The sequence below is a fragment of the Cariama cristata genome, unplaced genomic scaffold (assembly GCF_000690535.1).
Source record: "Cariama cristata isolate BGI_N322 unplaced genomic scaffold, ASM69053v1 scaffold18352, whole genome shotgun sequence".
Classification (NCBI taxonomy): domain Eukaryota; kingdom Metazoa; phylum Chordata; class Aves; order Cariamiformes; family Cariamidae; genus Cariama; species Cariama cristata.
Genome location: NW_009604620.1, coordinates 2,216 through 15,811, shown reverse-complemented (window position 1 = coordinate 15,811; position 13,596 = coordinate 2,216). Strand labels below are relative to the sequence as shown.

General features: G+C 35.8%; 1 protein-coding gene across 1 annotated transcript in view; it reads right to left on the bottom strand.

Annotated features, from left to right (window-relative positions):
• LOC104158123 (DNA polymerase alpha catalytic subunit-like) overlaps positions 1–13,159 on the bottom strand; it is a 73,589-nt gene extending 60,430 nt beyond the window's left edge. Inside the window, exons 1-3 of the mRNA XM_009695694.1 lie at positions 13,099–13,159; positions 12,433–12,614; positions 10,541–10,672 (exon numbers count right to left, since the gene is read on the bottom strand). Coding sequence (XP_009693996.1) covers positions 10,541–10,672; positions 12,433–12,614; positions 13,099–13,159 — 375 coding nt within the window. The remainder of the gene's footprint in view (positions 1–10,540; positions 10,673–12,432; positions 12,615–13,098) is intronic.
• Between the last annotated feature and the right edge of the window lie 437 nt (positions 13,160–13,596).

Genomic DNA, 13,596 nt, shown 5'->3' with positions numbered 1-13,596 from the left:
CAGTATGAGAAAAAAATATGTATTATCCAATAAAAATTATTACAGTAATTACAAAGTTCTTGCAGAAATCTAATGTGACATTCCGCAACACAATTCAGCATATGCCATTTTGTGTCTTTGTATTTTGGGGGCGTCAGGGGGGTGAATTTTGAACAATTCTGGCCCCTTTGTAGTATAGGCGAATGTTGCTTTGGATATTAAATTGAGAATTTATCTTAAATGGAAACAAACAACTTCGCTAAAAATTAGACATTTATGACTTGCAAATTACAGATACTAATTATTTTCAGTATATACAATTATGATATTCTCAAGAGGTATTAATTTTGGGACAGATGTGCTTTCATCATGTAATTTGGAAATTAAGTTACACTCTCACGTATGGGAACTCAGAAGTCTGAATTTGTGTAAAGATAGGATTGATAGAAAGGAATTTTGTCTTGCTAATTTTCTCTCTCTCTCCCCCCCCATCCTCCTCTCTGATGAGAGTGTGGCCAGCAATCCTCACAGCTGGGTTGCCTTGCACTCAAAGGAATGGGGGCTGACTGCAGAGTTGATGAGGATACACTTCCACTTGATTCCACCTCCTATTTTGTCCTTTCAGATAATTCTTCCAAATCCAGTAACTTCTAAAAATTTAAACAATAACTAAGACATACCAACTGAAAATATGCACAATGCTAAGTACTTCACATCCATGGCAGAGTGCAGAAATTAGGTGTTGCTAACGCAAACAGCCTTAAAAAAAAAACATTAAAAATATACATAACCCAAACTGAAGGCACTAACACAGGAACGTTCCTCAAATGAGGGTAAAAGGAAGAATATTGCTATGCTGACCATATTTTCATTAGGAAAGGAAAGCATATCATTACAAAAATGCTCTCCAACATGTGCATGTCTATAATCTTCAAAGACAAGGTGTGAAAAGTGACAAATGAAAAAAGAACATAAGAAAAATATCAGTTAAATAAATGTCGGGAATGCTATTGTTGTCGAGTGAGTGTATTTAATTAAAGAAATCCATTCAGGAGTTTATACTTTCTCATTTTCTACATTTGAACTGTAGCCACCAATACAGAAAGGAAAAAGACAAGACAAAAAGAAGTATTGTTTTCTAGTCCAGTATGAAAAACAAACCAATCTTCAAACATCAACATTTTATTTATACTGTTCCATAGGAGGTTGAAGATAAAGATGCAAGACATTCAGAGTACCCGTTACAATTCTGAAACTGAGATTTTTATTTTCAGATGGAAAGAGTTCAGTCACTGCATAAACAGTTCTACCTGGAGATCCTTACTGACAGTCGTGGATTTTTGATGCCTCTCTTGCAGATGCCACTTACAAAGATAATGATTTTGTTCAGGAGAAAAGGAAAACATCTACTCGTCAAATTCTGCAGAGCCTTAATTTTCATGTAGAAACCTGGTATGCCTTTGGAAAACCTCAGAAACGTTTCTCTCATTCATTTGTGGATTCAAAGTCTAACACAACCTTCTAGGTTGAAGGTACCTGGATAGCTGAAACTCTTCAGATGAAAGAAAGTAAACAAGACTGTCATTTAGCTGCTGTAACAGTTTTAGCAGGACTACACTGCAGCAGTGGGCAGACTGAAGAGACAACAATCTTCAGCATGGCATGGAAATAGGGAGAGGAGATTCATCTTTAGCAATAAAAGGGCCTCTCAAATAGTGTGTCATCATAGAACGCATGAGACTAAAGCACAGTCAGAGTTGCCAATTCCCCAGGCTCAATTTGCAGAAAAACAGGCAGTACCAAAACACATGTTCATATGAATAAAAGTAACAGAGTAACTAATGTTCAGTAAAAAGTAGGAGTAAAGTCCATCAGCAGATGCCAGATAAGGAAATACAATCTGAAGACAAATCTAGCCAACATGACTGATAAGCTCCAAGGACTCTTTACAGGGACCTACACATAGGATGCCACGTATGGGCCAACACCTGTTTTGGAGCACAGCTTTACTCTCTGACTGCACATTGGAACAAGGTTCCGCACTCAAATCATACTATCTCCCAAAGTAGGAATACAAAGCAGTTATTTTCTTAATGCCTGGGGATTAAAAAAAATAAAAATAATCCACTTGCGTATATCTACTGAAGGAAATACCGTCACTCTGTAAAAAACGGAGACTGCGTAGCACTTACAAGACCTTGACTTCTGAACAAGACACAGTGAAGCAAATGCAAAACCCTTTTATGAAGCCATGTCTAATGTAATGCCATTTTGCCATTTCTTGCTGCAGATGGGAACATTCTCACTCAAAATGAAGTAATGTCTCTTTTTAATCTCAGATGCTCCAAAACTCTACTGGTTCTTAAAACTGTTTCTCTCAAATATACCTGTAGAAGCACGGGTTTCACGAGTCAAGAGGAGCAACAAATGTCAACCCTAACACAGCACAGAATTGACCCTGGTGTTTCCTAGGATATGGGAAATCTTACAGACAATTTGTTGTCTTATTTCTGGTACTGCTTAGACTTCTCTTGGCCACTGTAAAAGAAAAACTACAATTCCCTAGAAGCCTCATTCAACTAGCGGGTTGCCTTCCCCACCCCTAAGCACATGAACAAAGACACTAAGGCAGAGGAGTTTAGCTAAATAGTGCTACCCGACTCATTGCTCAGTTTTTTTCACATATATAACTTACTTCCAGGAACCAAGCTGAAAGGTCTGAACTACCGATTTGACCTGTTTGATCCTCACACGCTTACGCATTCACCCATTTTCTCTTGCTGCACCAAATACTAAATAACTTCAAGAACTAAACAGCCATTTAATTTAAAGTTGAATACAGGTTTTTAAAATAATCTTCTAAGTACAAAGCTTCTATATGATGAGATCTTGAATACTGGAATCGCTGGAAGTTTTTTGTGTATGCCCTCTGCTGCCTCACAACCCCCATGATTTTCTTATTCAATGATCTTCACGAATGCAGACTATGAAAGACAGCATCAAAACCAAAAATTTTTACAAAAGAAGGTAACTGCATCAAAAACATTTTAGTTTCCCAAACACTAGAAAATTTATTTTAAGCTTTCTTTTAAAGCTGAAGGCAGGTTCATAATAGACTGAGAAACTTTAGGATAGGTAACTTAGGTTTCTTACAAGTATTATAAAACATTCCATATTTTGTTCTTTTATATGTTCATTTAACTCTGAATTACTACAGATGGACTTATTTTAGTTTTTAACAACAGGGCTTAAAGCAAGTAATTCTCACTTTCTAAAACCAGTGTTGGACCATGGATTTCTGTATTATTAGTGACTTCTAAGAAAACATTTCTGATAACCACATCATTTTTAGGTCATGAACATCAAACTTACTTATTCCTGTGAAAAGAACCGTGTCCAGTGACAATGTGGTCTCGTTCAGCTTCAGATTTTAACTCTGGTTCTCCTGAGGGATGCAAGGTGCTTGAGCGCTGTCGGCATTGCTAGGTATGCACACATCAACCAGCATCAAGTACTGAAGGCCAACAGACCTGCTTGACTTGTGTCATCTCCTAGTAAGCTGGTTGTAATGTGTTCTCTATAAGTCTGTATTATTCTACAGAAACTTTAAATCTGGCTTGATGTTTCAATAATTTGTTGTTCCAAGTTATTACAGTGTAAGGCATTAACTATATCAAAATTCCATGAGAAATGGTGGGTTTAAAATTTACTTTGAGCCTTAACTAGTTTACCTGGACTTCTGCTTCTTGCAATGTTTCTAATGAGAGATTAGTGGGATTCTTTTCCATCAAAAATTCAAATTGAACATAACAAAAACCTAAACAGATTTAAAATGGCTCTATCAAACTACTGTAAAAAGAAGACGAACACTGATCCTCTCAAGACCAGTGATAAATCTTTGTCATAAATCCCCATGATTCATGATCTGTTATTAAAATAGTTTCAGAAGCAGCAAATCCTACAAAACTATATAGTGTCCATAGCACTTCTGTCAATCCAAGGTACCCAGAGGAGGGCACATTTATTCACTCTCTCTCAAAGTAGCTTGCTCAGTAACGCAGTTGTGGTAGACCTCTCCATAGGCTGCACAGATTTGCCCAAGATTTTAAATGCTTGGCTACAGAATCTCACAACAAACACTGCTACTGGTACACCAAAGCTACATGCTTTGTAGTCAGTTTAAAGCCAGATCAGATACACAGAGCGGCAATCGTACCTCTATACTGCAGCACAAACATGCTCTCCAAGTGTTGCCAAAATTCATCATTGCTTCGACTGGGGCAACAGATCAGTTCCAACAGAGTACCTTCAAAGACAGTGCTTTCTGTAATCCTCTGAAGACAGCAACGTCTTATTAGATGAGTGATTCAATCACCTAGGTAAACATTACACACTTGGTGGCAATCATAACCACAACCATATTTACCTCTGGGCACACTTCCTGTAACATGATCTTCACGATACTGTCATTTATAAGCCTAAGTAGACAAATTATTGTGATAATAAGGCCTTACATTCCTGTATTCTACCTACAGAGGAAATTACAAAGTTAGTTTTACTATATTGAAGCAATCCCCAATTCTTAGAACCTGCTCCATGCAGTGGCCAGCCTGGGGAGCCTTCTCTACAAACAGCTAAGAGAGAGATCTAGTGTCATTAAGTCTTCTCTGGCAAGGTACCAGACTGCAGACTAAGCACTAGCAAGAATCAACAGTAAACCGATACTGCTCCTTTGCTTATGTTCACTCTTTCTCAGTGGCTAAAATTCAGACTGCAGAGAGTTACACTCAGCCTCACTCAACCGGTTATCAGTGAGATGGACGCATGTCCGTCATGGCTAGTAAAATCCAGCGAAGAGAGTTAAACCCTTTGTAAAGACATATTGATCCTTACTTTGAAACACTTCACTAAAAATCATATTGATGCTGTTAAGTCTAAAACAAACAATTCCTTTACAGGGCAGATCATGGAGAAGTTGTGGTAATAGTGAATCAATTCCAGTTAATAGACACTATGAGTGCTGTGACAAATAACTGCTTACTCATCCCCAAAATGCACTACACAGGGTGACCCAAAGGTTATCTTTTACTACTTAATAAACAGAAATTTACATCAGAAAGACAGATGCATAGCACTTTCATATGGTAGAATACTGACTCCTCTGTTCAATAATCAAGATACTTCTAACTTCCTCCTGGTTAACCAAAACATGATTCCAAATACAATCTATTTGTCAACCTCAAATCAAGGAAAGAATCAGAAAATGCTACTGTGGAGGGGAGGAGAAAACTCTTGATAATCTGGTGGCAGCTGCCCTTCCCTCTCCAAGGCCCCAATAAACTGTGAATGAAATCACGTTAATCTTTTATCTTGCATTCCAATTGCCTTCCATTCTGCCTTGACTTGGAAGCTTTCACTACTAAAAAACATCTCGGTTTCTGTATGTATAAACTAAAATGACAGTGATACAAGTTCAAACTTGGAAAAGACTCAGAAATCCATTTCCATACACACAGGAAGGACTCAGTGGAGTTAATCTGACAGCAGAGTCTAGCTATCTGTATGTGACACCAGCTGATGTGGTAGACACAATTCCTTCTATTTTCTGGCCCTACCTACTCTTCATCACATGGCCATGTACTTCCAGTACTACTAGCACAACAATAAATAAACTATTGTACTATTGCCACTACTCAGCACCCTTCCCTCATGCCAAAGAAACTTCTTACTCCTACCCACCCACCAAACAAAACAGGTTTCCATGTATGACTTGCGAGAACATGATTACAGAAGTCATCACCATCATGTACAATCACATTTTCACCTGTTCATGTGGTGTACACCTGTGGGTTGTTGGCAATACACTTGATTGAAGTGTGGGAGACTCCAGGTTGGCAACAAGTCCTGTCATCTTTGTTCTCTTTAGCGAATTTGCCATGCAATCCCAAAACCTATGGAACGCTATTGCCTCTTATAATGCTATCTTATTTATAAATGTTTTATCTTTTTAAGTGTGCAAAATACTAACGCTAAACTCAAGAACCTATATACAATAGCCAGAGCAGCAATATATATATATATATAAAAAAAACCAAATTCAAAGATCTTGAAAAGCATACCAACATGCTTTTATACTGCAACCTAATGTGCAAGCAGTAGACCACCCCACCACAGGTAAGAAATGAGAAATTTTGAGGGCTATTGAACACTGAATTTTCACAGCTGAACAGTATAAAGTTATTTAGCAGCGTTCAATAGCCTTCAAACTCACTCCTGCCTGTGGGTTACAGTGGTCCAGTAGAAAAAAGACTGTAAAACAAAAAACAGTGCAATACAAATTGGACCAAGATTTTTTCAATATTTTTTAAAACCCCTTTAAAGTTTGTATCATTTTATGCATTTTGAAAAACATAAAAAGATCTAAAGATGCCATACACTATTAACTAGACAGCATATAAAGAGCATCTATACAAAAACAGGTTTTAGCCTATACACTACTGATAATACCACAAGTGTATATTTAAGAACAAGATTAAAAACCTGCTGCTTCAGGGACAACAGCTTCCCAGTCCAACCAGTTCACTATGAATTTTGCTACTGCTCAAATGGCATATACAATACGTTGGGGTTTTTTATTCTATTCTTTTCAGTTGGCAAAACGAACATCTCAACAGCTGAGTAAGATACGGGATTCATTTTATGGCTGTGAATCCTGATTTTTACAGGGCTTTTTAAAAGGGGATCTGAGAGCTGGCATTTATTTACCAAGTGCTAAAAAATGAACATTTGAATATTCTAGTGGGAAACACAAAAACAGTTTCCATCATAATAATTAGATCCACTTACTACAAATTAAACGACATCCTCCTTATGCACAAAAGTTGGTCAGTTTTTCCATTTCTGCTTGCATATTTCAGCTTTCACTGATTCCCTAGCATGGATGTTTCATTGATGGCTGAGGGTAACACTTCAAAAATGAACTAGCTAAACAAACTTCCCAGCAGCACTTGACAGAGCTACACCTATTCTTCCCCATTTCCAAAGCAGTACAGAATTAATTACCAGTTCTATGGATCTATTGTAAGTATAATAGACTAAAGAGCTATCACAGACACATTTATTGTAAAAGCACAATCCCAAGAGTGTCTAGTAGAGGGCCAAAACGATTAACACAAATGCTTTGTCAGATCAAAGATAAAACCTGCACCGCCCAATTGAGGAATGAATTAGAACAGTGGGTTATCTTTCAAATTAACCAGGGCAGTTAGTGAGGAAAATTTCATGAAAGTGTAATTCTTAGCCTTTGTGAATCCACACAGCAGGCATTCTGCCAGCTGACAAGATGATGAAATTTTCATGCTTAAAAAAGCCCTCTTCATTTCCCAATTTAGATTAGCTAGCGTTTCTCTCTCTTTTCATCTATTTGCTCTTCTGAAGCAGAATTAAAAAAAAAAAAAAAAGCAAGCACACAACAGGATCAATCTATTACAGAATAATGCATTTCTGAAAAGAAATAAAATCTTTGCATGTCATTCTTAGATATTTACAGTTAGGAGTCAGCCTATCAAAATTGATATTGTTAATACCATTAAGAAATCCATAAATACCGGAGCAATGCTAGATATGTTTTGGAAAACAGATATAAAACATTTCAATGTTTAGTGGCAAAAAATGATTGCAGAAACAGAAAATTTTATATAAAGGAGAGCAATTTACTAAAACAATGGGATTGTAGGAGGCTTACAAAATTCTATCTACACACTTACATTTGCATCTTTTTAAAGGAAAGAAGGATATCACCACTGTATTTATTTATCAGTTTCATGTGCCAAAAAGGGCAAGCAGATTTTCCACTTTTAGATTTTATGGCACTCCCCCCTGCCCCTAAATTTACCCAGCCACATATAAAAGCATTTCAATAGGCTAAAGGAAACAACACGCAACGAGCTTAAACACTTAAAAAAAAAATAATCTGATTAAAGCTCACTGAAAAAAAGTAAGCTTATTCATTTCAGTGAGCTGTGGATCAAGCTGAAAGGTTCTTGATAGTGTTGTCTTCGTAAAAGGTGGCTCATTATTTTAAAGGTTAAAAAAATTCATTTTTGCATTTTATGTTTTTGTATTATGAGTCATTTGACCAACGCACAAACAATAGCGGTATCTTTAAAAAGAAAATTAATGGCGTCACAAAGTTAGACAATACATTTGTCTATTTTAAATTGATATTTCTGTGCCTTTCAGATGCAACCACTACAATAGGACACTGTTAAATAAACACCTCAAAGTTTCATCAAAGGCTTTGTTCAGACAGTTCTTTGCCATACTACTTCTAGGTGTGTCTTTATAGCTTATAAGACTAAATACATTAGTGCATTTGATGAATTTCAATTCCAGCAGTTATACAGTCACTGCAAGTACTTGATGAAAGGACTAAACTAAAACTTACAGCATGAGATTTTGTAAGAGCTAACAGACAAAAAGGTTAGTTGCTCAACTCTGCGGAAAGCCCTTTTTAAAAATGAAAATTATTGTGCAATTTGGAAATTAATTTTTACAATAAAATAATCTCTCATTTCCAGCGTCTGAATGTATTCCACAGCCAAAAAGTAGTTTTAAACCTTATTATTACAGCTAACTAGGTTAAAAGGAAATTCTCAGAACTTAAAAATATAACCGAGTTTATAAAGCTTTTACTTACAAGGATAAATAAAATAATTTTGAAGGATACTTCATTATCCTATATACCATGTAGTATGATATCTATTAGATTTTAATATAATGTAAGCAAATTGCAATGTTCAATATTCAAACATTTCACAGTTTGGGTCACAGATTGGTCTTAAAAAAAAGGAGAACAGAGTAAAGTATTATACCATTTTTTGTTCTTTTCAGTAACAAGAATTTTTCCCGCCCTTAAATGTATCTTCTTTCATTCATCAAGTTTACTATTGCACACTTTATGCATGTTTTCTAGCACTTTATATACCAGAAATTACTTAGCATGTGGCATTGTGTATTATCGCAACATACATACATTAAACCCAAAAAACTTAATCAGAAGCAACTTTTATACAAAAGCAGTCTGTGTAAACATATTACTTTGAGGTACTATTTAATAACACATTGTATAACTTAATATAATATGTATAACAATATCAATTGAACGATAGTTCTGCAGATAGTTGGACTTTGCAATAACAATGTGAGATCTCACATTTTGGTGACTTCACCTGTCCAAGTCATCTACTTTTAACTTCAATGCAAAGGAACAATCTATCCCTACCTTGTGAAATACTGCCTGAATTTAAATAATCTATAAGTTTTGTGTTCCTTTTGATGCAAAGACATTCAAAAGAAGTATTGATACATTCAGAAATCATTACATTTCCAGAACACAGCTTAAAAAACACTTATCTACAATTGCAGTAGGAACTAATACAGAAGAAAGATAACACAAAATGCGCACTTAGTATTAAACTATAATGATAATCCTTAGCATGGTAGCTGCTGTCTGTGAAAATATTTTGTAATACTTAAGAAAACACACCACAAATTAGGTAAGCCATTCGTTTACAGGCCAAATTTTCAAAAATAAATTTAATTTTTTAAGTATATCAAAGGTCATGAGCACCCAAAGGTTATGAGTGGCTTCAAAATTGGCGTCTGTCCTGAAGCTGTGAAAACAGGCTATGTTGGACAACCAAAAAAGGCAAGCAGGCAATAGGAGAAGATCTATGAAAATCTCACCAAAATGGCTAGCTGTCAAGTCACAAAATATGATGCTTCCAGCATATTAGAGATACAAAACATATTGATATAATTTAAAAACCACGGTGGTTCTTTTCCTAACCAGTCACCACTTCAGACAGTGCAAAGATGGGAATTTCAAATATTACATTTTTTTTTTTTTTTCACAGTGCCATACAGAGCCAACCACAACTGCTGGCACTTTGGATTTCTTGTACTGCCCCCACCCCCCCCCCCAAAAGAGAGTTATATCTAACTAACTACCCATCTTTCTCTTCTTTTTTCCCCTCTCAATCATTACAAAGAAAGATTCATAGTATTTCCCTTCCTATTGTCCTTCAAAGAATTTTTACAGAGCTACATTCAGCTTTGCTTTTCACAATGTAACACAATATACATCAATTTGGGCTGGAGAAAGAGAAGCACATTTCAGTTACATGAGAAATTTCTATCTGCATATTTGACAGTCTTCATAGATTTTCTCAAAAGCATTAAGATAATCAACTCTCTGCACTTCTTCATCTAAAAATCTGGAAATCAAAGCGCTACTACATCTGTAATAATGCTGACACACACAGTTAGAAAAACTTAAATACATCAGACGATCTTGACTTGAGACTGAACTGATAAAACAAACATTCTAAATTAGTATTTGAAATCATTAATTGATTGTTTTATTTTCATAGTTGGGTTTTGACGTTGCATACTACTACCTTGGACTATACAAAAAAAAAGTGTAACATGATAGTCACTAAAAACACAGCACCACTTAGAAAACTCATTTCATATGGCAGAACATTTTCTGCATACTTACATTATAGTACTTTCTCAGGTAGCGTCTAATATCCAACAGTAATTTGTTGTTCATTTGAACCACATAGTTGAGAGGAGGCTCTTCACATTCAGTCTTACTGCACCTTTGCAAGCTGGGTTCAATAAATTGCCCCTGAAACCAGAAGTGTAAAAACAGCATGCATCACTACAACAGATGATTGTAGCAGAAGTTATCACAGGAGTTTAGACATAATACATATTTTTTAAAAAATAATAGTCTTAAAGGGCCTCTAATATCTAGGTCTTCTTTCTTCTCATCATAGTTGGCCACACCCTTATAAAGACTTCTCTGATCTACAGCTTTCCCATTCTCTTCTTAATGAAAGCTCTTCTGCAGAACATGCTTCTTCACCTGCTACGAAGTTAATCATTCAAAAAATTATGTGGAGTAAAAAAAAAAATTAATCTATGGACAAATCATGCTGCTCCTTCTCCCCTCCCAAAAAAACAGGTTTGTTGTTTTATCAAGGACATCAAAGTTCTGTCCAAGCCCATTGATCAGAGCATTGAAATCAATCTTATAGATACCAATTATGAAATTACCAACAGGGCTGTAGAGACAAACCTCATTAAACAAGAATGACATGATCATCTTTTATTTTCTCCAAGTGCAAAGAACAGCTCTTACAGTTTCACATCATCTCATTCCCCTTACTTTCAAACCGTTCTGAACACTTGACATCAAAATTTCAGAACCTGGAAGTGATGTGTGAACAGCTGAAATTAAGTTGGTAAAATTCTCATTAAAATAAGAACAACCTGGTAGGTTAGACAGTTATATCACTTTTAGAAAACTTCCCATCAAGGTAAGACTCAGTTTTAGTGAGCCATCTTGGCTAAGCCCACCCCCCTCCCCCCAACACTAAATAATTCCGGGTGGAAGGCAGGGAGGCTTGGTTTGGTTTAGGGGTTTCTTTTGTTGTTTGGTCGTTCGGGGTTTTTTGTTTTTGTTTTAAGGAGTTCGACATCCACTTCTCTCCAGTTAGCCCATCTGCAAGTTGTCAAGCCTACACACAATTAACTATCTTATTTACAGCTGTAATGAACAAAAGTCAAGGATTCACAAAGTATCACTCGATTTGTGTGTCTCTTCCTCTTACTGGCTTCCAAAGACTGCTTTATTTTGATTCAAAAAAATGCAAAACATCTGCTGTTTGTCCAAATTAACTTAAAATAATTACTTTTAATTTAGATAAAAGATTTATTTGCTTTCAGTTTCAAGGTTTTCACTACTCTGAAGCTCGCTAATTTACCAGTGACTAATACATACATAACATCGCTGTAGAGTTAAATACTTGGCCCTATTTCAAGCTGCGATCCAAGGTCAGAGATACATTTTTTGGCAGAACTTCTCAACAAGAATGTACCCCTATGACTTTTTATGTTCAATACACAAAGACAGAAGGAAAGATAACACAGAAAAACCTTACTATCAAGAAGGGAGGTGGGATGTAGCAAGATAAACACAAGTTTAAAAAACACTTCCAATTCCAATTAATATGATTTAGGATAAGAAATTGTCATTGCTATACGAAAGTTTCATTAAATAGAGAACTGGAAGTTACTAAAGTGTTAAGATAAGGATTCCTTAAAAAGTTACAGCAACAATCACTCATTACTGTGGGCAAACAGATTAATGAAGCCAGATATTCTCACATGTTCTGCTAGACGACACAGCTGAAACGCAAAAACGGGAAAAATATTTCAGCACTATCCTATCAGCAAATTTCTGTTCCAAAGCTATAAATAGCAGGACTCAAACAATACGGTATCTTCTCCTACATCATATGAATCCTATCTGAAAAGTTGTCCTCTCTACAAGTATTTTTCTCTCTCATCGATGGACAGAAATGAAACAGAAAAAAAACTAACCGAACCGTCAAAGACACCGTCATAAATATTTTCTGTTCCACATTTGAGGCAGCAAAACTTGAATCTTTCACAATCCCTATATTTCTCCTCATCAGTGAGCTGAGCTGGGCCACCAACCAAGGCATCATTCTCCTCATCTTTATGGTAATGGTGATGGACTCTGAATTGGGAGGGATCCAGTCCTATTAATAAGAAACAAAAATTTCAAAAGACTAAGAGGTCAACCATGCAAGTAGGCTCATTTTTCATATGCTTGGTGAAGCAGATTCAAAAGAAAGTTACAAAATGTAAATTCAGAAGCTGAAAATCTCTCCTTAGTAAAACTTCCTCTATAAAACATAAGTATATTTTACAATTTTAAACCACGAATAAAAGTTCACGAAACATGAAGAAATCTTCTTACTTATCTTCTTACACAAGATTGCTTTATAAATAAAACAAGCACACTGCATTATCATGGGAGTAGGCAACAGAACATTTTGTTTCTGAGGAAACCACTCCTAACGGATGGCTTTATTGTTATTTTCGTCTTAAGCTACATTGAAAATATTTCAATAAAAATGTGCATCGTTATTAAGAAACAGTCTTTAAATCAAAATGGCACCATTAAAACTGAAAACAGAGAATAAAAACCCCATTAAAGAAACACGGGTGCACTGCTATTACCAACTCCTTCAAGTCCGTATAGAACTGCCAACTCTGATTTCAATGCAGTGGTCGATTTCATTTTGGCTCAGTGGTTAACAGCATGTAGGTTTCAATCTAATGTGGTGGTTAAAATTCAGCAGCAGCATTTAAAACGACAGCGCTGGAGACAAAATGCTTTATTTTTCTTTGCTAGAACTCAAGATTTTAAACAAATAAATACACAAAACAGATCCTAAAAATACTGATTCAACCACAAACAAGTAAATAAGCAAGCAAGCACGAAGTTCACTGGCCTAGGAATAAGACTGCCAAAGTAAACTTAATAAAAATCCACGGGTTTTGTCACCCTTTGTCATGTGCAACCTTTTAAAAGTCCATGTATCCCATTTACAGGTTTTTTTATTTGTTAACTCTAGCAAATAGCACATGCTAGAAAAAAAAAATTTAATCGAATGAGTATGTAGAAGAAAATGCTCAGAAAGCTATGGCTTACTTTATTATTAAGAAGAAAAGATC